Below are 20,602 nucleotides of genomic sequence, written 5' to 3'. Positions count from 1 at the left end.
ATTTATCTCAAAATAAATATCAGTTAATTAAAAATTAACTTTATCTTAAAACATTTAAATAAATAAATATCCTATTATAAATAAGATAATTATTAATCTCTCTATATTAATCCAAACATGATTAATATTTATTTGAACATATAGTTTTTCAAAATAAAAACTATATAGTTAAATAACTAATTGATTCAAAATTAATCAATTGCCCATAAATATCACATAATTATTTTCTTGCCCAGGAAAATTAATTCCTTTGCAATTAAGTCCTTCTTTCTACAAATTTTTCTTTTGACATCCTTAACTACAACAACTTATAATTTTAATGACTCCCTATAATGTCTTACACTATGAGTGTAAGATATTAAAAGTTAGACGGGCTCATTAATGTCTTATGTTAGGAGACATTGAAAGATTTTGTTTATGACTACAATTGTAAGACATCAAAAATAAAGGGAGACGTTGCAAGTAGGTTGGGTGCGGACCACATTCATTTTGGACTTAGATCTAACGTCTCTCGTGGGGACATGTGCCATGCTTCTCATGTCTCCCCTAGGTAGAATTGACATATATATTATATATATATATATAAATAATACATGATGACCATATTAATTAATCTCACGCAACCACGTTTCTTACTTTTTTTCAGAATAAAGCGTTGACAACCCACGTTTCCTTCACTCTCTCTCTTAATCACACATATATATAAATATATTTTTTATATAAAAAAATAGTGAATATTAATAAATGCACCCACATTTCTCTCTCTTATCTATTTAAAACGTCTTATATTTAAAAATATTAACAAAGGAAAAAAAAGCCTAAATCTCTTTTTCTCTCATATGTGCTTCTCTCCTCTCAGCCGCCCCCTTCATCTTTCTCTCTATTTCTCTCAAATCATATCCTCTAGAGCTCCGTGTCTCCTCTATCTTCTTCTCACACATCCATGGGAGACCACAGCTAGACTTGCAGTGGCGTGCGGTGGCTAGCAATGGCGATGTGCAGTGATTCGCAGCGGCGACATACGGTGGTCATAGCGGCGATTAGTCGACGATGGGCAGAAGGGTGGAGCTGAATATCTTTGCCATAGACACGGAGTGGTAAGTTATTGGCTTCGACATCTTTTTTCTTTTAGTTGCAGAAATTGCTTTTCTTAGATTGAACCTATTTGTTATATTGTATAGATTTTCAAGCATATATCCATATGAATTTGTAAGCACACATATATAAATATATTTAGAGAAATTAAGGTAATTTTCTTAGGTTGGTTTTGTATTGACCTATTCAATCTGAAATATTATTAGTTTGTTTTCTTGATTGTATATTTGTTGCAGACTGAGTTTGGTGTTTGCTTGAAGTTGGTGAATTAGACCTAGTTTTTATATTTTTTTTCTACAAATCTGAGTTTTTTTAAGAATTTAATGGGTATGTATATTTGTGGATTAGAAATTGTATTTTATCATGAATGAAAGGTTTGATTGGAATTTGTTTTTGGCTTTTTATTTTTGGAATATTGTTCTATAATTTTAATATATAATTAAATAATAATTTTGATTTTAGTTTTATTATTTAATTAAATAATATTTAATATTAATTACAAAACATAAAATTTAATAAAATATAAAAAAGAACAACTATAATGTCTTCCCTAGGGATACTTTATAGACATCTCACATCTCCCAAGGGAAGACGTTATAGCCCGTAGTGTTTTGACACCCTATAATGTCTCCCGAGTGAAGATATTAAAAATCTCTTATGTCTTCATATGGAGACGTTAAATCTACACCTACAATGACTCTCACTACAACGTCTCCCCTTATGGGAGACATGGTAGACTTTTAATGTCTCCCAAATCGAATCATAAAACTACCATTGACACTATAGGAGAGAGGTGATCTGGGGACCATGGAGAAACTCCAATAAATCATTTATTAATTAAACTCTTTATTCTAATAATCTTATTTATTAGTTCCATGATTACTCAACTATAAATATGAAATTGCACTCTAAGTATTTATAGAATTATATTTACAGAGTTTTCTCTTGTAGTCCCTTGATATAACCAATAAATATAGATATGTCCTCCATTTATTGGTTTGTTAATCAGAGCTGGTCAAGATTACCGTTTTAGCCTTCTAATTACCTCTTGATCCTTAAGTACCATTAATTCACTAGCGAATAATTAATCTACAATAAAATTAAAGATTTGAGCTTAATAACTATTCAGTTCCATAATTAAACCTTAAGAGAACCAATATTCGATCTGTTAAGAAAGTATAGATTCCATTATTATAAATCTTATTCCCAGCCATTCATGATATTGAATCTCCAAAACAATATTAATTAGCCTCATTATACTAAGAAACCTTAATGAGTGAATCGAAAGATCCAATGAACATATACAGGAGTTCAAGAATTCTCAGGATTTAGACTGGTCTACAAATGATCATCTATTATGGTAAGAATTAAATCTTTATGTCAAATGGTAAGTTTATAAAGATAATTGCTAAGATGTCTATCCACATCTTTGATCTCGAAGATTAAATTTCTTCCAAATATGCACTTTCCCTAATTTTTCCGGTTTTAGTTCTTAAATTGAATAATGTTGATAGAGCCATCTTGGGGACCTATGGACCTATAATTTCAAGCTCCAATAAATTTAGATTATTAATTAAAACTCTTTAATATAATAACCTCAATTTATTAATCTCAATATTAGTTCACTAAAAATATGAGACTACACTTTTGCAATTATAGACCATTAATTATTGAGTACTTTTTACATGTAAAAAACGTCCATCAATTTAATCATTACACACAATTCAATCATTTATCAATGGTTCATAATTAATGTAATGACCCAACTACTCTAGACTTTTGGACCATTAACAAAACTATACATACAAATCCTTAATAAAGCTTACATTGCGAAAATACCATAATTTTATTAGAAAACTTGTAAAAATAAGAGTTACTTACAAAAAATATCAAGAAGGATATGGGATCCCATTGTCTTAAAAACAAAACATAATTTAAAATAAAGGAGTTCCATAGAAAGTGCGGAAAAATTACACATAAACCCATAAATAAAAGACTACATCCTCGAAATCGAACTCTCGACTCCTTGAATTCCATTCACCATCGATACACAATCTCCAAGCATCAACGAACCTTACCGCCACTAAAAGCTATTTTCCTGCACATATAAACAAAAAGGAATGAGCCTAATGCCCAGCAAGGAAAATCTAACACATACTTCATAAACGTAAATTTCATAAGAAACATAAAGACATAACATAACACTTTATCATACACATACTATAATGGCCATTATTACTTGGGGTCCCATAGACTAAACAAGTCATATGCCCATGAGATTAGTGGGGTCCTACTAGCTAAGTAGGTCATATGCCCATAATCTATTTGGGGTCTTGTTAGTCATATGGGTCATATGCCCAAGCCTACAAACATACATATTCATAACATATTTTATAACATATTTCATAACATAAAACTTAAGATAACATAAACATAAAACATATAGATTCTATCCTATTTTTTTTACCAAAGTTACCGGGATAAGAGGAGAGCGTTGGGACTTTTGGAACACTCCTAAAACCATATATAACAGGGTGAGTAGATTGAAGAAAAAGTAATGGAAAGAATGGAATGAATGGCATGACTAAACCTTTGAGAAACATACTTACCAAAAACTTATGTGCAAGTTCTTAGATTTCCTAACCAAAAATAAGAATAAGGTTAGAAGACTGAGTAGAAGACATAAAACCAATGAACTAAAGTTTTGGGTTACCTTGAAGACTTGTAAGACCAATCTACACCTCAAACCGAAATACTATAAAACCTTACTTCCCAAAGTGTTTGATAAGCTTATGATGATCAAGCTTATGATTCCCCAACCCAGGTGTTTACACTCTCACACTCACTTAGCACTTTCAGCCTCTGAACTTAGAGCAAAAGATGAATAATGGCTGGGTACTAGGTCCTATTTATAGAGTTTAGGAATGAAAGGATCTAAATTTTACTTGAATAAAAATAATAGCTTTTTAGGTGAAAATAATTTGAATAATCGTTCAGCAGAGGCTGAAGACTCGTTCAAAAAGGTGCTGGACTTATCAAGAGGTTGAATGGCTGAATGGAAAAGAAATTCAAAATGTTTCAAAATATGCTGAAGGAGGCGATATATCGCCCCCTGTAGGCGATATATCGCCTGGGCCAGTATGCCCGAGGCTGTCGTGCATCGTCTCGTGTTTTCCGTATCTACGTGCTGCGATATATCGCCCCCTATAGCTGCGATATATCGGCACACGCTGATTAATTAAACACAAAATTACACATTTTTAGCTAAGTTTGAATGGAGTAAACAGCATTGACTAAGCCCTCAACGTATTCAAAGCTGCTGACTGACCTTATAGCATTCAAACTTTACCCCTTATTAAATTTAATCCTCAAAATACTTAATCCTTAATCACCCATTCATAACATGTGCTTAAAATCCTATTGGTCCTTATCTAAACCTTATAGTATAATAAATATCATCCTAATATCAGTCATATTAATCAAACCTTAGGTTAAAATTAATATTCTTAAACTATAGATTAAACTTAGAAAATCTATAAGTACTACTATGAGTGTCCAAATAATTCCTGGTCTGAACCAAAAATCCACAGTTACAAAGATAATGCTATAAATACTATAATACTACTATCTAACTAGCTAAGTAAAGTTCTTGGACTCTACAATTAAAGTATGGATATGATTCCATTTTACCTCTTTAATTATTTCTTGTTTCCTTAAGTACCATTCACTTTACTAGTGAAGGTTAGTTCATAAACTGATATATGAATTTGAGCTCAATAACCTTTCAGTTCCAAAAACCAACCCTTAAGAGAACAAATATTCAATTCCTCTCGGAAAGGTATAGATTCCATATCTATATATTATTTCCCCAGCCATTTACATCAATGAGTTCCCAAAACAAAAGTTTTCATCCTGTTCATTTTGACAAACCATAACGAGTGAATCAAAGAGCTCATGTGACATAAACATGAGTTCATAATAACTTCAGGATTAAGATCAATTTGTATATGATCATGTTATTGATAGGTTTAATTAATACTTATAAAGTAAACGATATTATTAAGTATTAATAACATATCGGGTCCCGTTCATGTATAACCACTTTATACAAAGTACCTCCACTAAGATGTCCTACTACACCAGTAATTCAGATCTAGATTACTTGCATTCATAATGCTAGTGAACCATACTTACAATATTTAATCCAAAGATTCCATATAATTTTATTTTACTGCGAACTATTTAAATTCGTTCCTTACAATCTTAATCCTCTCGTACCTATACAAGATTGTAGTCACAATAAAAAATTTGAGAGTTTTATGATATTCATATAATATTATTCAAATAATAATAACAAACAATTAATATATGCAAAAATTAATCTTAATTATTTATTTAATAAAACATTGTCCAACACATATGCTTTCAAGGGCACAATTCCTAACACAAAAAAGCTTATTACTCCGAGCTGGCCTGCTACTGAGTTTGGTGCTTCGACCCTGATACGAGCTTCTATTTCCTACACAAAGCTCGAATGCCTGCATCGAGAAATTTAAAGCCCAACTTGTTTTGGAAGAGGCTGTCCATACTACAAATTTGGTGGGTCCCTGATGATAAACTAGGGGATGAGGCTACGTCGGGAGGAGGAGCTATATCTGGGGGAGGAGCATCCTAAGGGAGTTTTGTCAACATCCTTTGCTCATAGTTTATTTATCTTTTATTTTTTTTCTTTAAGGCTGTCAGACCATATTCTATAATTAAGGCCCTTGGGGCAGAGACAATCTAATGCTCAAATTTTTTCTAGCATTCATTTTTTGAAAGGGTTTGAGGCCCTCCGACCAAAGATAATTACATGCTCAATTTCATAAGCATTTAATTATCTTTTTATCATATATATATCATTATTTTTACGACAGTATGCTTAAATTTATTAAGTGTCTAAATTTTTCGAGCAATTATCATTTATAGCTGTTATACTTGTTTAATTCACACAAATATTGTTGAGTTCTTATGCATTTCTACACTTGTTATCCATGTAGTTTTTATGCATAATTTTGCTCGAATTGCATGCTTATTATAACATCCCTGCCAATCTTAAAAAAAATGACTACTTAAATTTGCATAAACGAAAGTTTGTAGTACATTTGGTGGGTTTTTAATATAGATTTTAGTTAGGTTTTGTTGCTGGAAAGATATTACAAATGTTATGATGATTGAATTATTGTTTTAGGGTGGAAATGGGATGGTTTTGGTTCAATATGGTTGATGAAAAATGGAGGAAATCGAGGTTCGCAGGGCCAAGTCGCGGCCTTGTTCTTGAGGGGCTGCGACCCAATAGAACCCAGGGCCTTGTTCTGGGAGGCGCGCCGTGACCCTCAAGGGTAGGTCGTGGCCTGTATTCCATTTCCAGGAGAGGAGGGCCTCTGACTTAAGGGGCACACCGCGACCCTCAAGGGCAGGTTGCGGCCTGCCTGGGTTGTTTTGGCCATGGTGAGTTTTTAGAGATGGGAATTTTTTCCTTAGGGCTCGGGATCGATCCTACCACCTGATTTAGTAGAATTCGAGGTCCCAGAGGTTAGGATTAAGTTTGGAAGCCTTTATTTTCTCATTATTTATGCAATCCTATACAATGGCTGTGACTAGGTTATCGCTAGGGGCTCAGAACCGGGATCGTGCTCGAGGGTCGTTCTTATTTTACACTATATTCGGACCTGAGGTAAGAAAACTGCACCTAATATGTGTTATATGTGATTAGGGCTAGGCCCGACTGTTAATAATAATAATGAATAGGGCTATGAATATTCTATACCTGCTTAAGTGTTTCATGACTGTTCGCATGGTTTGCGTGGCTAGGGCTTGACCCCGTTAAATAAGCATGATTATTACTATGATTACAGTTACTTGATGATGTTATGTTATTAATATGTATGCGTGCTTGTCTTGTTGAGGTATGCCTTTCCATATCTATTTCTGTATTGATATTTGAATACCTGGATCGGGGCATGACTTATTAGTCAAGGACGGCAATAACGTGTTGCGCGCTGGTCGAAAGGCTTAGGCCTAAACCAAAAACGTACTATTACATAAGCCGACAATGTTCAATGGAAAAAAAAAGTGTTTGCCTAGCTCTATGGCTAGTTACCAATAGCTAAAGGCGAGGGCCCCAAGTGACTCTATGGTCACATAGCTAGGGGATAGGGCCCCTGGGTTGACTCTAAGGTCAACAGTTCAAGGAAGCAACCCAAGAATGGTCCAATGACCATTTATTTATGATTGTATGTCGATATAAGTAGATTATTGTTATGGATTTCATGGTAGGGTCGCCCAGGACAGTGGGCCAGCATGATTCTATTTGGGTCATCGTTGATCGATATATGAAATCAGCTCATTTTCTACCAGTGAGGATGAATTATACGGTTGACCAGTATGTAGACCTTTATGTGAGAGAGATAGTTCGCCTTCATGGGACTCTGAGGTCTATCGTGTCAGATAGGGCTACTTCCAAGTTTTGGGGAAGTTTACTAAGAACGATGGGTACACAGCTAAAGTTCAGTATAGCTTATAATCCTCAGACTGATGGTCAGTCTAAGAGGACTATCCAGATATCGGAGGACATGTTGAAAGCATGTGTGTTGGACTTTGAAAGGTCCTGGAGTAAATATTTTCCTCTGATAGAATTTTCGTATAACAACAGCTATAAGTCTACCATTGGAGTGACGCCTTATGAGATGATGTATGATAGGAAGTGCAAATCACCCATTCACTAGGATGAGATGGCTGAGAGGAAATATTTGGGTCTTGAAGTAGTTCAGAGGACCACTGAGGCTATTGAGAAGATTAGAGCTCGGATTCTCGTGTCTTAGAGTAGACAGAAGAGCTATTCAGACCCAAGGCTGAGGAGCGTGGAGTTCCAGGTGGATGACTATGTCTTCCTTAAGGTTTCACCTCTGAGAGGGGTGAAGAGGTTCAGGAAGAAGGGCAAGTTGAGCCCTAGGTTTGTGGGACCATTTAAGATCCTGGAGAGGATCGGCCAGGTGGCCTATAGGTTAGCCTTACCCCCTGCACTGTCTAGTGTGCATAATGTATTTCATATTTCCATGCTGGGGAAGTATGTGTCAGATGGAACTCATGTACTGAGTTACGAGGATCTGGAACTGGAGGTAGACTTGTTCTATGAGGAGCAACCGATTCAGATTTTAGACAGGAAGGAAAAGGTCCTGAGGAACAAGACTATACCTTTAGTTAAGGTATTATGGAGGAACAACAGGGTCGAGGAAGCGACCTGGGAGCTGGAGGCAGATATGTAGACTCAGTATCCTGAGCTGTTCAGGTAAAATATTGAGGATGAAATTTCTATCAAGAGGGGATAGTTGTAACATCCCAAAATTACCTAATAAGGCTTAGGCCCTTGATTAGGGGGCTAGGATGGAAATATATGGAATTATATGTTTATGTGATATATTTGATAGTGATTATGTGAGTTATATGATAATATAACTAGTTTTGCTTGTTTAGGGATATGAAATATGCATGTGGGCCCGTTTCTTATTAGAAGGGCAGCTTTCATAATTTGGCCTGTTATGGGCATAATTGTATGTTTGTTCATATATGTGATATATGTAAGAGGCCACATTATTATGTGGGTTTATTTGGGTTACTTGGCACGAGACGATCCTAGAGAGCAAGTTAGCAGGAGAGTAAAAAAGGGACCCAATACCCGACTCGGGGTGAGTTAAGGGTTATTCTAGGCATTTGGCATTAAATTGGTTATTGGGTAATGGAAATGAATAATTGAGGATATATTTGGAGTTAGCGAGATTAGGAAGGAACACTAGGGATTTTGACCATTTTTCCCTCGACCCTGAGCCTCGGGATTAGCTTAAGTCGTTTAAGCCTCAAGGAAAAAAAACATAAACACTTAACCTCACTGAACCGATTCTCTCTCTCTCTCTCTTTCTCTCTTAGCTTCCCTAAGTAACTTCTTGAAGAACTACGTAGATTTTGGATGGAAACTAAGGAATTGAAGGCTTGAGAAGAGAATTTGGATAGCTTGTGGCTAGGGGATCACCATTTATAGCTAAGGTAATACCTTAATCTTGTTTCAGAACCATTTCTACCTTGTTTTCCTTAAAGTTTCAAGTGTTCTTGAGCTTGTGGATCATGTATAAGAGTTTGATTTTTTATTGGATTTTAAACTAGATTTTAGTTTGGTTTTGTTGCTAGGAAGATATTAAAATTGTTATGATAATTGAATTATTATTTTAGGGTGAAATTGGGATGATTTTGGTTGAATTTGGCTGATGAAAAATGGAGGAAATCTGTGTTCACAGGGCCAATTCGCGACCTTGAGGGGCTGTGACCCAACCGAACCGAGGGCCCTTGGGAGCTTCTATCTCGGAGGCGCGCCGCGACCCTCAAGGGTAGGTTGTGGCCCATATTCCATTTTTAGGGGAGGAGGGCGTCTGACTTGAGGGGTGCGTCGTGACCCTCAAGGGCAAGTCACATCCCGCTTCGGCTGTTTTGGCCATGGTGAGTTTTTAGAGACACCAATCTTTTCCTTAGGGCTCAGGATCGATTCTACTACCCGGTTTAGTAGAATTCGAGCTCTTAGAGGCTAGGACTCGGTTTGGAAGCCTTTATTTGCTCATTAATGATGGAATCCTATATTATGGTTGAGACTAGGTTATCGCTAGGGGCTCAGAACTGGGATTATGCTCGAGGGTTGCTCTTATTTTACGCCATACTCGGACCTGTGGTAATAAAATTGCAGCCAATACTTGTTATATGTGATTAGGGCTTGGTCCGACTGTGAATAATAATTATGAATAGGGCTTGGGTCCCTGAGAATTATTATGATTAAGTTATCATTCCATTTATTGATTGAACATACTTGAATATTCTATACCTGCTTAAGTGTTTCATGAATGTTCGCATGGTTTGCGTGGCTAGGGCTTGGCGACGTTAAATAAGCATGATTATTACTATGACTACGGTTACTTTATGATGTTATGTGATTAATTTGTATGTGTGTTTGTATTGTTCAGGTATGCCTATCCATATCTTGTTTCTGCATTGATATTCGAATACCTGGATCAAGGCTTCACTTATTAGTCGAGGACGGCAATAGCGCGCTGCGCGCTAGTCGAAAGGCTTAGGCCTAAATCAACAACACACTATTACGTTGGCTGACCCAATGGTCGATTGAAAACATAAATATTTGGCTAGCTTTATGGCTAGTTACCCAGAGCTAAGGGCGAGGGCCCCAGGTGACTCTATGGTCACATTACTAGGGCATAGGGCCCTGGGATTGACTCTACGATCAACTTCTCAGGGCAGCGGCCCCAAAATGGTCCAATGACCATTTATTTGTAATTGGATGCCTGTATGGTTAGGTTATTACTATTGGACATGCCAGATAAGTATATGGAGATTTGTACTTTCTGTTCATGCACATGATTAAGTTTTCATGCTGAGCCTTGGCTCACGGGTGCTTTGTGGTGCAGATAAGGGAAAAGGAAAGCTTGACCAACAATGAGTTAGAGAGCTTGGGTGGTGGCTTGTACATACCTGGCAGCTCATCCACCACGACCGAGGATATCTCAGAGGAACTATGGTTGCAGCCCTAATTTTGTCGCTTAGGTCAGCCGGTTGTAACTTTTGATGGATATACACCCTTTTCAATGTTTGTTTGTAATATTTTGGGATCCCATGTATGTATGAAACTTTTTAAATAAAAGTCAACAATTTCTTTGACCCAAAATTTTAACCCTAACCCTTGACGTTAACCTTACTTACACGTTTATAACCAAATGACTTGATTAGCAAGTGTGACACAATTTAAAGTTCACAGTGTAACGATCCTGGATTAGGAGGACGTTCCAACTTGGTATCAGTGCTGCCAAGGTTTAAGGCTTCCTGAAGACTGGTTGGGCATGTACACTCGCCACTAAAGACAATCTCGATTCACGGTCCAGTAACTATTATGTGTTATGTGTTGAACTGCTTAGACATGATATGAATGCCTTATCTGCGTGCCTGTCTAGGAAGCATGAGATAATCTGATAGGGCTTGGCCCTTGACTGCGGGATGAATGATAAAGAACGTGCTTATTAGCATTGTTACTGCTTCTGAATGCAAGGGAACCACTTATTAGAATTATTATTTGTATATAGGCCAGGAAATGCTTATTAGCACTATTAACACTGGCAGGGATTAAAGAACATGCTTATTAGCCATGTTATACTTGCGTAAATGTTTGGATATATTTATGTGCATTGTTATTTGCTGATGGATATTAGGAAGTGCTTATTAGAGCCATGTATAAGCATATTATGTGTTGGCATGCTTATTATCATTGCATCTGTTGTTTGTTTGTTTGATGTTGGATCGTCAGGCGGCAAGAGGTATTGTTATTACTTACCTAATGGCCGATTTGATCACTATAGAGTGGATTGAATAACGATATGAATCCTCGAAGGTCATAGCGGTTGGCTGATCAAGAGCAGTAGGCCAGGGAAGGGAACCCACAGCCCGCAGTACCAGCAGTTGATAACTTCATTTTAGTGTCATTTTAGAACGTGTTTTTGTGGTAATCTTGAGTCTTTATGTGTGTTTTGTGCAAGATTAAACTTTTGTTTGTCTTTGTTGTAGGTCGGTGGTAGAATCATGAGAAAAATGTAAAAAGAAGAGAAAATGGTGGAAAACGAAGCTCTTGGAGGTTGTTCGACTCAAAATGATGCCAACGATGAGTAAAAGTCAGTTTGTGATGAAGAAACGAGGTTGAAAGACTTAATTTGAGAAATAATGGAATTAGGGCTACGACTTGAGCTTATAAGTTACGAATCTAGACAAGTCAGAAACACAAGGCTACTAAAAGGATTTAGTGCCGCAACTTGCCCTTATAAGTCGCGGTGCAAGGGAAAGTCAGAGGCTAAAGCAACGGGACATTATGAACATAGGCCGTGACTTGAGATGCCTTAGTCATGGTGCCTGAAGACTTATGCAGATTCGGAGAAGCTTCAAAAATTGACATGGGCTACGACCTAGAGAAGGCCAAGTTGCGGCCGGTATATGAAAAACAAAGCATTTGTAAATTTTTACTATAAATTCAGACTTAGGGTTTAACTAGGTCATTAGGTCATATTTTACGTTTTTAGAGACTAATTTTGATTCTTAGACTAGTTGTTCTGCATTTTTATATTTTTCTTTCTTCTTCAAATTTTTTAATCTTATGTTTTTGAATTATTATTTTGTTGATTTAGTCATGTCTGATATGAACTAAATATTTTTATGTAGGGTTTAATGTAGTCATTTGGAATTCTATCTAATTTAATTATGATGTTCTATTGATTTTTCTTCTTTATTCTAATCTATATAATTTGTGCTTAATGCTAGTAAATACTTGATAAATATTTGCTTGATTTATGATTTTGATTCAAAAGTTGAAAGATGAGAATTGAATATGCTATTGTTATATAGACATAGGTTGCATATTGGATGAAAGTACCTGTATGGCTTGTTTAGTAATTAGGTTTCTATGCTTAATGCCTGCTATATGTTTATATTTATCATAGAAATGTAGAAAACCTGCATATAGGATGAGATCTTATATCTTGAAAAAGAATAGGAATTGATTTATGTTAACCTGCTATTAGAATAGGAAGAAAGAAATTTAGAATTGATTAATGAAATAAGTAGAATGAAAAGTTGATGAAATTAACACCCTAGGTCTTTTTTAATAGTGATTTTCATCTTTTAATTAGTTATTTACAATTTTAAAAGTAAATTCATTCATCTAAAATTTGTATGCCAAATAGAAATTAAAGAATAGGAAATAGTCTTTGTGGGAACGATACTCTATTTTGTCATCTATATTACTTGAATCGATTGCATGCACTTGCGTACATATTTTCACGATCAAGTTTTTGGCGCTGTTGCCGAGGACTAAATTTCTAATATCAAATTTAATTGTTATTTGTTCTAATTTGGTTTCTATATTTTACACATATTTGGATCGAGGTTGTTGTTTGTTTAAGGAATTGTTGGTATATGCGAGGAAGTAGACAAAAGGCACTCATATCGATAGATCTTGAAATTGAGAGAACGTGCAGAGAAAATCGTAAGATAAAGAAAAGGTTGGATTTCAACATGGCTGAGAATGCAAATAATGGTGTGAACAACAATGAAAATATTGGTAATGCAGTTGAAGCTGATTCACCATTGAGAAGCTATATACTCCCTACTATTACGTGGATACATTCAAGCATTTGTCCACCTACTGTTGAGGCAAATAATTTTGAGATAAAGCCCTCAATTATTCAGATGGTAGAAAATTGTGTACAATTTGGGGGGTTACCAAATGAGGATCCAAATCTCCATATCACAAACTTTTTAGAGCTGTGTGCGACATTCAAAATGAATGGGGTGAGTAATGATGCTGTAAGATTACAATTATTCCCATTTTCACTAAGAGATAGAGCTAAGAGTTGGTTGAATTCATTACAAGCCAACTCTATAGTTACTTGGGAAGATTTGGCTCAAAAATTCCTTGGTAAATATTTTCCTCCTGCGAAGTCAGCCAGAATAAGAGGAGAGATTAATAATTCCCATCAGCTAGATGGGGAGTCTTTATATGATGCATGGGAATGTTTTAACGAGTTGAAAAGGAAATGCCCACATCATGGAATAGAAAAGTGGCTGCTGGTTCATACATTTTACAATGGTTTGGGTGGAAATACAAGGATAATTATAGATGCAGTGTCGGGAGGAGCATTTATGAGAGAAAGCACTAATGAAGCATATGAATTATTGGAAGAGATGGCCATGAATAACTATAATTGGCCTACTGAGCGTAAGAATAAGAAAGTAGCAGGAGTCTTAGAGGTTGATCCAATTGCTTTACTGACTGCTCAAGTGGCATCTCTAACCAAGCAATTACAGTAGAATAACCTTGCCGTACAAGCAATGCAGATGCAGAATGTCATGAGTTGTGAGATTTGTGGGGGACCACATTCTTATGAACAATGCCCGAGCACAACTAGTTGCTCAACAGACATGAATAATATGCCTTCGGAACAGGAATAGGTTATTGGTAACTTTTCAAGACCTGTACCCAATACCTACTCCAATTCATATACTCTTGCATGGAAAAATCACCCTAATTTGTCTTGGAAAATTAATCAGGGGTTACAACCATAGCATCCACCTCAACAACCCCCTTATCAACCGACTTATGGACTACATACTAGACCGTATTATGATCCAAACCCACGCCCATCTCATCCACCACCATATCCTCCAATGAATAAACCAACAACACAACCTGAAGTACAACTCGACATACTGAACCAGTTTATGACTTAAACCAGGGCATCTATCAAGAATTTGGAGACACAAATACGTCAATTGGTTAAAATGTTTTCTAGTAGACAACAAGGGAATTTTCCTAGTTCTATAGAGGTAAATCCTAAAGGGCAGTGTAATGCAATATCCTTGAGGAGTAGGACTAAGTATGATGGTCCTACAGTGGATGAGAAGGGGAAGAAGACAAGAGATCAACATGTTACTAGTCCAGCACAGAGGAGGCTACTGAAGACCTTCCAATGATAGAGATGTAGAGTCCAAGAATTTTACTTAGCTAGTTAGATAGTAGTAGTAGTAGTAATAGCTAGTAGTAGTTATAGTATGTTTATGACTTTGGATTTTGGTTCAAGTCGAGACTTAGTTGAACACTCGTAGCAACATTTACAGATTTTATAAGTTTAACCTATAATTTAAGAATATTAATTATAACATAAGGTTTGATTAATACATCTGATTATAAAGATGATATTTATTATACTATAAGGTTTAGATAGAACCAATAAGACCATGACACTTGTCATGTGCATATTTATTGAGAAATTAAGTATTTTTGAGGAATAGTTTTATAAGAGAAATACTTGAAAACCCCAGAATTTGCCAGCAGATTTAAAATCGTTATATGACTCAGTCAAAGCTGTTTACTCAATTCAAATTAGGCTGAAAAAGTGCAATTACGTGTATAATATTTCAGCGTATGCCCGTATATCGCAGCTCTAGGGGCGATATATCGCCACACAGGGAATACGAAAGCATGTAACTTTGCAAGAACGCTCTTGACGAGCCTCAGGGATATATTGCCTACCATGGGCGATATATCGGCTCTAGGGCAAGATTTTTAAATGGTTTTGAAACCAAGCTCAATTCAACACTAAACCTCTTAGCAAGCCTCTGAATCTTTTGACCGAGTCTTAAGTCTCTGCTGAACGAATATTCAAATGTTTTTCAATTAAAATTCATTATTTTTATTCAAGCTAAAAGAAGATCTTTTCATCCTTGAACTCTATAAATAGGACCTAGTACCCAACCATTTCTTTCAGAGTCTTCAAGCTGCTAGGTTTACTTTAGAGTGTTAAACACTTGGGTCGGGGTTATAAGCTTTATCATCTTAAGCTTATTAAACACTTGGGAAATAAGGTTAATAGTGTATTTTTTGATATCAAGGTGTAGTTCGATTCTAGTGCATTCAAAGGTATTCCTATTCCTACTTTATTATTGTATGTTTCATTAGTTTCTTATAGTTTTCTTTACTCAAATCCTAACTCAATATTTTCCATTCATGGTTAGGCATTTAAGTTCTTTGAACTTGAGGTTTCTTTTCGGTAAGCTCTTCTTCTCGGTGGTTTAGACTCTTTTCTTTTTCATTTCCTTCTTTTAGAAATACTCACCTTCTCATTGTTGGTTTTAGGAGTGTTCCAAAATCCCATCCTTATCTCACATCCCGGTATTGGTAAGGAAAATAGGATAGATTCTATATGTTTATATGTTATGTTTATGTATAATATGTTATGATAATTTTATGTTATGTTATGTTTTTATCTAGGGCTCATAGTTGTTTAGTTAGCAAGCCCTAGTGTTTATTATTTTCATGTTTAGAGTTATGATATACCCTACCTCAGATATTAGACAGGGGACCTAGATGGGCTATCGTATACTATCATATGATCTAACCTACCTCAAATATTAGACAGGGGACGTAGATGGTTTATCACATGTCATAATGTCCATTAATATTGTAGTTCTATATGGTATACATTTTTATAGTCATATGTTTATAGTTTATGTTTATGTTTATGTTTTATGCTTTTAGTAGATTTTCCTTGCTGGGCCTTAGGCTCATTCTTTTATTTGTATATGTGCAGGAAAATAGTTACGGCGGCGGGAAGATTCTTGGCAGCTTGGGGTTGTGTATTGAGGAAGAATGGATTCGGTGGACTGCGTGAACGATTTGAGGACGACATTTATTTCCATATTTTTATTATGTTTATATGTATTTTCTACACTTGGTTTTGTAACAAATTTATTTAAGATTTAAGTTATGTTTTATTTTTAAAACAATGGGATCCCATACCTCGCGTTTGTGTACTTCAACTTTTACTTTATAGTGTTTAATGAAGTTATGAATGTTTCATATGTATGTTTTCTTAAGAATAGTCACTACAACAAATTTGATATACAATGACTCCCAACAATGTCTTACACCAATGGTGTAAGACATTAAAACTTATCAGGTGTTTTAAATGTCTAATGGTGTAAGACATTGAAAGTTTATATTAATGGCTACAATTGGAAGACATTAAAAATGGTGGAAGACGTTGGAAATAGGCTGGGGAAGTGTTAATGGGTACATCCAACGTCTCCCACTGGGAGACGTGCCACGTGTCCCATGTCTCCCAGTGGGAGACGTTGGATGTCTCCACTTATAAAACCCACATATCAGCCTTTTTCTTCCTCATACACGAACCCGAGAGCAAACCAGAGAGGAGTTGGGCGAATTGGGGCTGCGTTTTTAGGGTTCTAAGGTAAGTTTTTTTTTTTTTAATTTTCTTGATTTTTTGTTAATTATTTTGCAAATAAATCATAGGTTTTGCATTAGGATGAGTAATATACATGATTTTGTGTTAGTTTTACATTTTTATGCATTTTTTCATATACATTGTAGGATTTTGTGGTTTTTTCATGGAAGTTTTTTAGGGATTTATGATTTTTTAGTTTTTTTTTTAATTTAACCTATCACATTGTATAGATTTCATTAGAGTATATATGTTCATGATTTTTTAAAATTTTTATCATTTTTTATTTCGAAATTTAGATATATTTTTGTATATTTGAATTTTTTTTTTTAAATTGTAACTATTTTGTTATATATATAGTTATGTTAAAAAAAATTATTAAATAATTTATAAAATATAAATATATGAAATTTTTTATGTTTTTGTTGATTATTAAGTTTTTAGGTTATGAAATTTTATATTGATTTTTTGTTGAGGTTATAATTAGTGGCACATTGAGATTTTTTTTATTTGTTTACCAATATCATTTACTATTATTAGATATTTAGTGATATTTGTTTAGTAATGTTTAACATATTAATTAATTTAATTTCATAGGTTGTGATTTTTGTGGTGAGATTTTAGAGAGTATTTTGCATCAAAATTCCTATATCAATCACACATTTGAGATAATTAAGTTTCTAAAATTACAATAATACGTTATATATTCCTAGATATTTAGTGATGTTTTATTTATTATTTATTAATTTAATTTTATTGGTTTGTGGATTTAATAGCGAATTTGATTACTAAGTGAAGTAATTTTGCTAGCTTTTGGATTATTGACTGCAAGAGGTACATATATATTCTCTTACTTCTACTTTTAATATTATTAAGCAAATGTTAGAGGAGTTTGAATATCTTAAATATTCATCCATAGTGAAGTAGGTTCTGAGATTAAAATTGTGTGCTGCGATGATAACAGAAGGTTGAGAACTTGTGTGTTTTAGTGAAGTAGGTTCTGAGAAATTTGGTTGTGTGCTGCGGAGCTATAAGGAAGAAACTTATTGTATGCTGTTTCAATTGTTTGTTTTGCTATTCACATGCAGATGGTTAGGTTACTATTATAGGGGAAATGCTGCCCGATTTTATCTAGGATAATAAATAATTAGTTTAATATAGACATCCTATAAGGAAGAAACTTATTTTATGTTGTTTGAATTGTTTGTTTTGTTATACACATGCAGATGGTTAGGTCACTATTATAGGGGAAATGTTGCCCGATTTTATCTAGGATAATAAAAAATTAGTTTTATATAGACATACAACTTTATCACGTGCTTATTTAGTGTTGTTTCTTTTCTTTTCCATAGACATAGGAGAATATATGGATAAACAGTGGATGTCAGCGAATAGGTTATCTGCGGAATATAGGAACGAGGTCGATTTGTTCTTAAGGTTTTGTTCAGAAAATGTGAAAAACCCAAATTTTACTTATTGTCCATGTCTTAAGTGTGGAGATGTTAAAAAGATGGATCTTAAAAAGATTAAAGAACACTTATATTTCAATGGGATCGACAAGAGTTACACAATTTGGTATTACCATGGGGAGATAGCTTCGATTGCTCCAACTCTGCCAAGTAGACCAAAAGGAGTGAGGAGGAATATAGTGGAGGAGAACTGGGATCCATTAGATGAAATGATTGACGACGCACATTATGGATCAGGAGTAGACCTAAATAAGTTTGAGACACTCCTTAATGATGCCGAGAAACCAATTTACCCTGGTTGCATATCCTGATTTGGACATGTACATAGTTGCCCAGGCCATTGGGACGCCAATAGCGTGGCCTAAGGATTTTTTCATTATATCTGAAGATGTAACTCAAGAGGTGATGCCATATTTTTACATAATTATCTTTACAATTCTATATTTTTTTGCAATTTTTTTAATTGTTGATATAATTGTATACAGAATCCCTCTACAAGTAGGACCAAATCACAACGACCAAGAGCTCCATCAACACAACAACCTCGAGAAAGAAGACGACAACAAACTCCTCCAACACAATTGGCCCACACTCCATTGGAACGATTACAGAATATCGTATCTCATTGGGATGATGGCGAGTGTGTCAATCTAGGCATAGAGTCTGAAGTTTTTGATCAGGATATGTCTCACTGTTATATATTTAAGGATGACATACTTCATTTTGCTCGAAAGGAGAAGATTGGACAAGCAGTAGTCGTCAGCTACATGAGGTATATATCTCACAAATAAGTTTGTTCATTTAATTTTCTAATTTTATTTATTCATTCATATAACAATTTTTCATATTTTTGTATTAGGTTCATTTACAGATATGTGGTACAACAAGGTCGCCAAAATAAGTTTTTATTTGTCAATCCTAATATCGTCGCCACTCAAGGGAGTTCATTCGATGATCGTGTTCAGAATCTGTTCAGACGTTGCAATGACGTAAAATCAAAAGAACAAGTTATGCTTGTCCCTTTGAACCATGGGTAAGTTTAAAAAGTTGTCATTTTTCCAACCCATATCAATAATTTCTTTGTTTAACATTTGAGCTATAATTTTTTTTTTCTTATACAGTGAACATTGGATGTTGCTTATTTTGGCACCATATGCCTATCATGTATATTGTTGTGATCGGGTGAATTCAGAGCTAAATAACCATGAGGAGATTGTATCAGTGATCGTCAGCGCTTTCAATCTTTTTTTCTCTATGAATCTTCCTGATGTCGAGATCCCTGATACTCTACGCATTAAGCAACCTCAGGTAAGTAACTTCAGCAGACATTTTTGAACATTTATAATAATTAAGTAGAATAATATGTAAGCATTTTTTTAAAAAGTTTCAATTTAATAATAAATTACTCATATTTTTAAATAATTAGTGTCCACACCAACCGGACAATGTGGCATGTGGATACTACTTAATGAGGATGTTGAAGGATTTGATTGAACATGCGAGTCCCGGGCATTACTTAAGAACGGTATTATTAATTAAAATTTAGAAATTATTTTTGAAACTATAAATGTAATCAAATAATTAATTAATATATTTTACTTTATATTTCTTGCAGCTAACAAACACATCATATACAGAGGCACAAATTGATGAGTTGCGACAAGAATGGGCGACATATATGTTGCCGATAATCCAAAGTTACCGACCTCGTTGATAGGTTTATTTTTTATTTTTTAACTCTTTCTTCATACACAATGCAATATTTGTTCATTTTGAATATGTCTAACAAATATTGTATTTCTTGTATATGTCTAACAAATATATTTTTTTCTTTCAATTTAATTGATTATTAAATCAATTTAAATTTAGATTAAAATCATTTCAATTTAAATTAATATTATTTCAATTCAATTAATTATTAAATCAAATTAAAATAATATTAATTATAAATTATAAATTTATTTACTTTATTTTTTTTTAAATGTGGGAGACGTTGGATGTCTCATAGGGACTTCCCACGTCTCCCATTGGGAGAGGTGAGTCACTTCCCACGTCTCCCAATGGGAGAGGTGGAAAGTCAACGTTTGACTTTCAACCTCTCCCAATGGGAGACGTGGGAAGTGAGGCACGTCTCCCAATGGGAGACGTGGGATATATACCTACAAT

The 20,602-nt window shown here is 34.7% G+C and overlaps 2 protein-coding genes and 1 non-coding gene across 10 annotated transcripts; 2 read left to right on the top strand and 1 right to left on the bottom strand.

The window, feature by feature from the left end:
- Positions 1–768: 768 nt before the first annotated feature.
- LOC133803557 (uncharacterized) lies at positions 769–16,587 on the top strand. 8 transcript variants are annotated; one of them, XR_009878053.1, is made up of 4 exons: positions 788–1,097; positions 6,326–6,585; positions 6,739–6,811; positions 16,317–16,587. XR_009878053.1 is itself a non-coding variant. In XM_062241645.1 (3 exons), exon 3 carries the CDS (start codon positions 13,144–13,146, stop codon positions 14,035–14,037), a length of 894 nt encoding a protein of 297 aa, XP_062097629.1. In that variant the 5' UTR covers positions 776–1,097; positions 6,739–6,811; positions 11,746–13,143; the 3' UTR covers positions 14,038–15,724. The 8 variants fall into 8 exon arrangements, 3 of the variants coding, with proteins under 3 accessions (XP_062097629.1, XP_062097628.1, XP_062097627.1); XR_009878054.1 differs by lacking the exon at positions 16,317–16,587 and adding an exon at positions 11,746–12,457; XR_009878052.1 differs by lacking the exon at positions 16,317–16,587 and adding an exon at positions 10,140–10,592.
- Positions 13,675–13,781, bottom strand: LOC133807677 (small nucleolar RNA R71). The gene has a single exon (XR_009879577.1). It is a non-coding gene; the product is annotated as a small nucleolar RNA R71 (small nucleolar RNA).
- Positions 16,588–19,292: 2,705 nt separating the features above from the next.
- LOC133803556 (uncharacterized) lies at positions 19,293–20,245 on the top strand. The gene is made up of 4 exons (XM_062241642.1): positions 19,293–19,469; positions 19,558–19,744; positions 19,863–19,961; positions 20,052–20,245. The coding sequence occupies exons 1-4, from the start codon at positions 19,447–19,449 to the stop codon at positions 20,148–20,150; spliced, it is 408 nt and encodes a 135-aa protein (XP_062097626.1). The 5' UTR covers positions 19,293–19,446; the 3' UTR covers positions 20,151–20,245.
- Positions 20,246–20,602: the final 357 nt, after the last annotated feature.

The sequence above is a fragment of the Humulus lupulus genome, chromosome X (assembly GCF_963169125.1).
Source record: "Humulus lupulus chromosome X, drHumLupu1.1, whole genome shotgun sequence".
In the NCBI taxonomy this organism is placed as follows: domain Eukaryota; kingdom Viridiplantae; phylum Streptophyta; class Magnoliopsida; order Rosales; family Cannabaceae; genus Humulus; species Humulus lupulus.
The sequence above is the reverse complement of the archived record's forward strand: the minus strand, read 5'-3'. Positions and strand labels throughout refer to the sequence as shown.

Coding starts and splice junctions, on each gene's coding strand:
- LOC133803556 (XM_062241642.1), top strand. CDS start 19,447: ATGCTTGTCCCTTTGAACCATGG. Junction 19,470..19,557: donor CTTGTCCCTTTGAACCATGG/GTAAGTTTAAAA, acceptor TTTCTTATACAG/TGAACATTGGATGTTGCTTA. Junction 19,962..20,051: donor CCGGGCATTACTTAAGAACG/GTATTATTAATT, acceptor TATTTCTTGCAG/CTAACAAACACATCATATAC.
- LOC133803557 (XM_062241645.1), top strand. CDS start 13,144: ATGCGAGGAAGTAGACAAAAGGCACTCATATCGATAGATCTTGAAATT.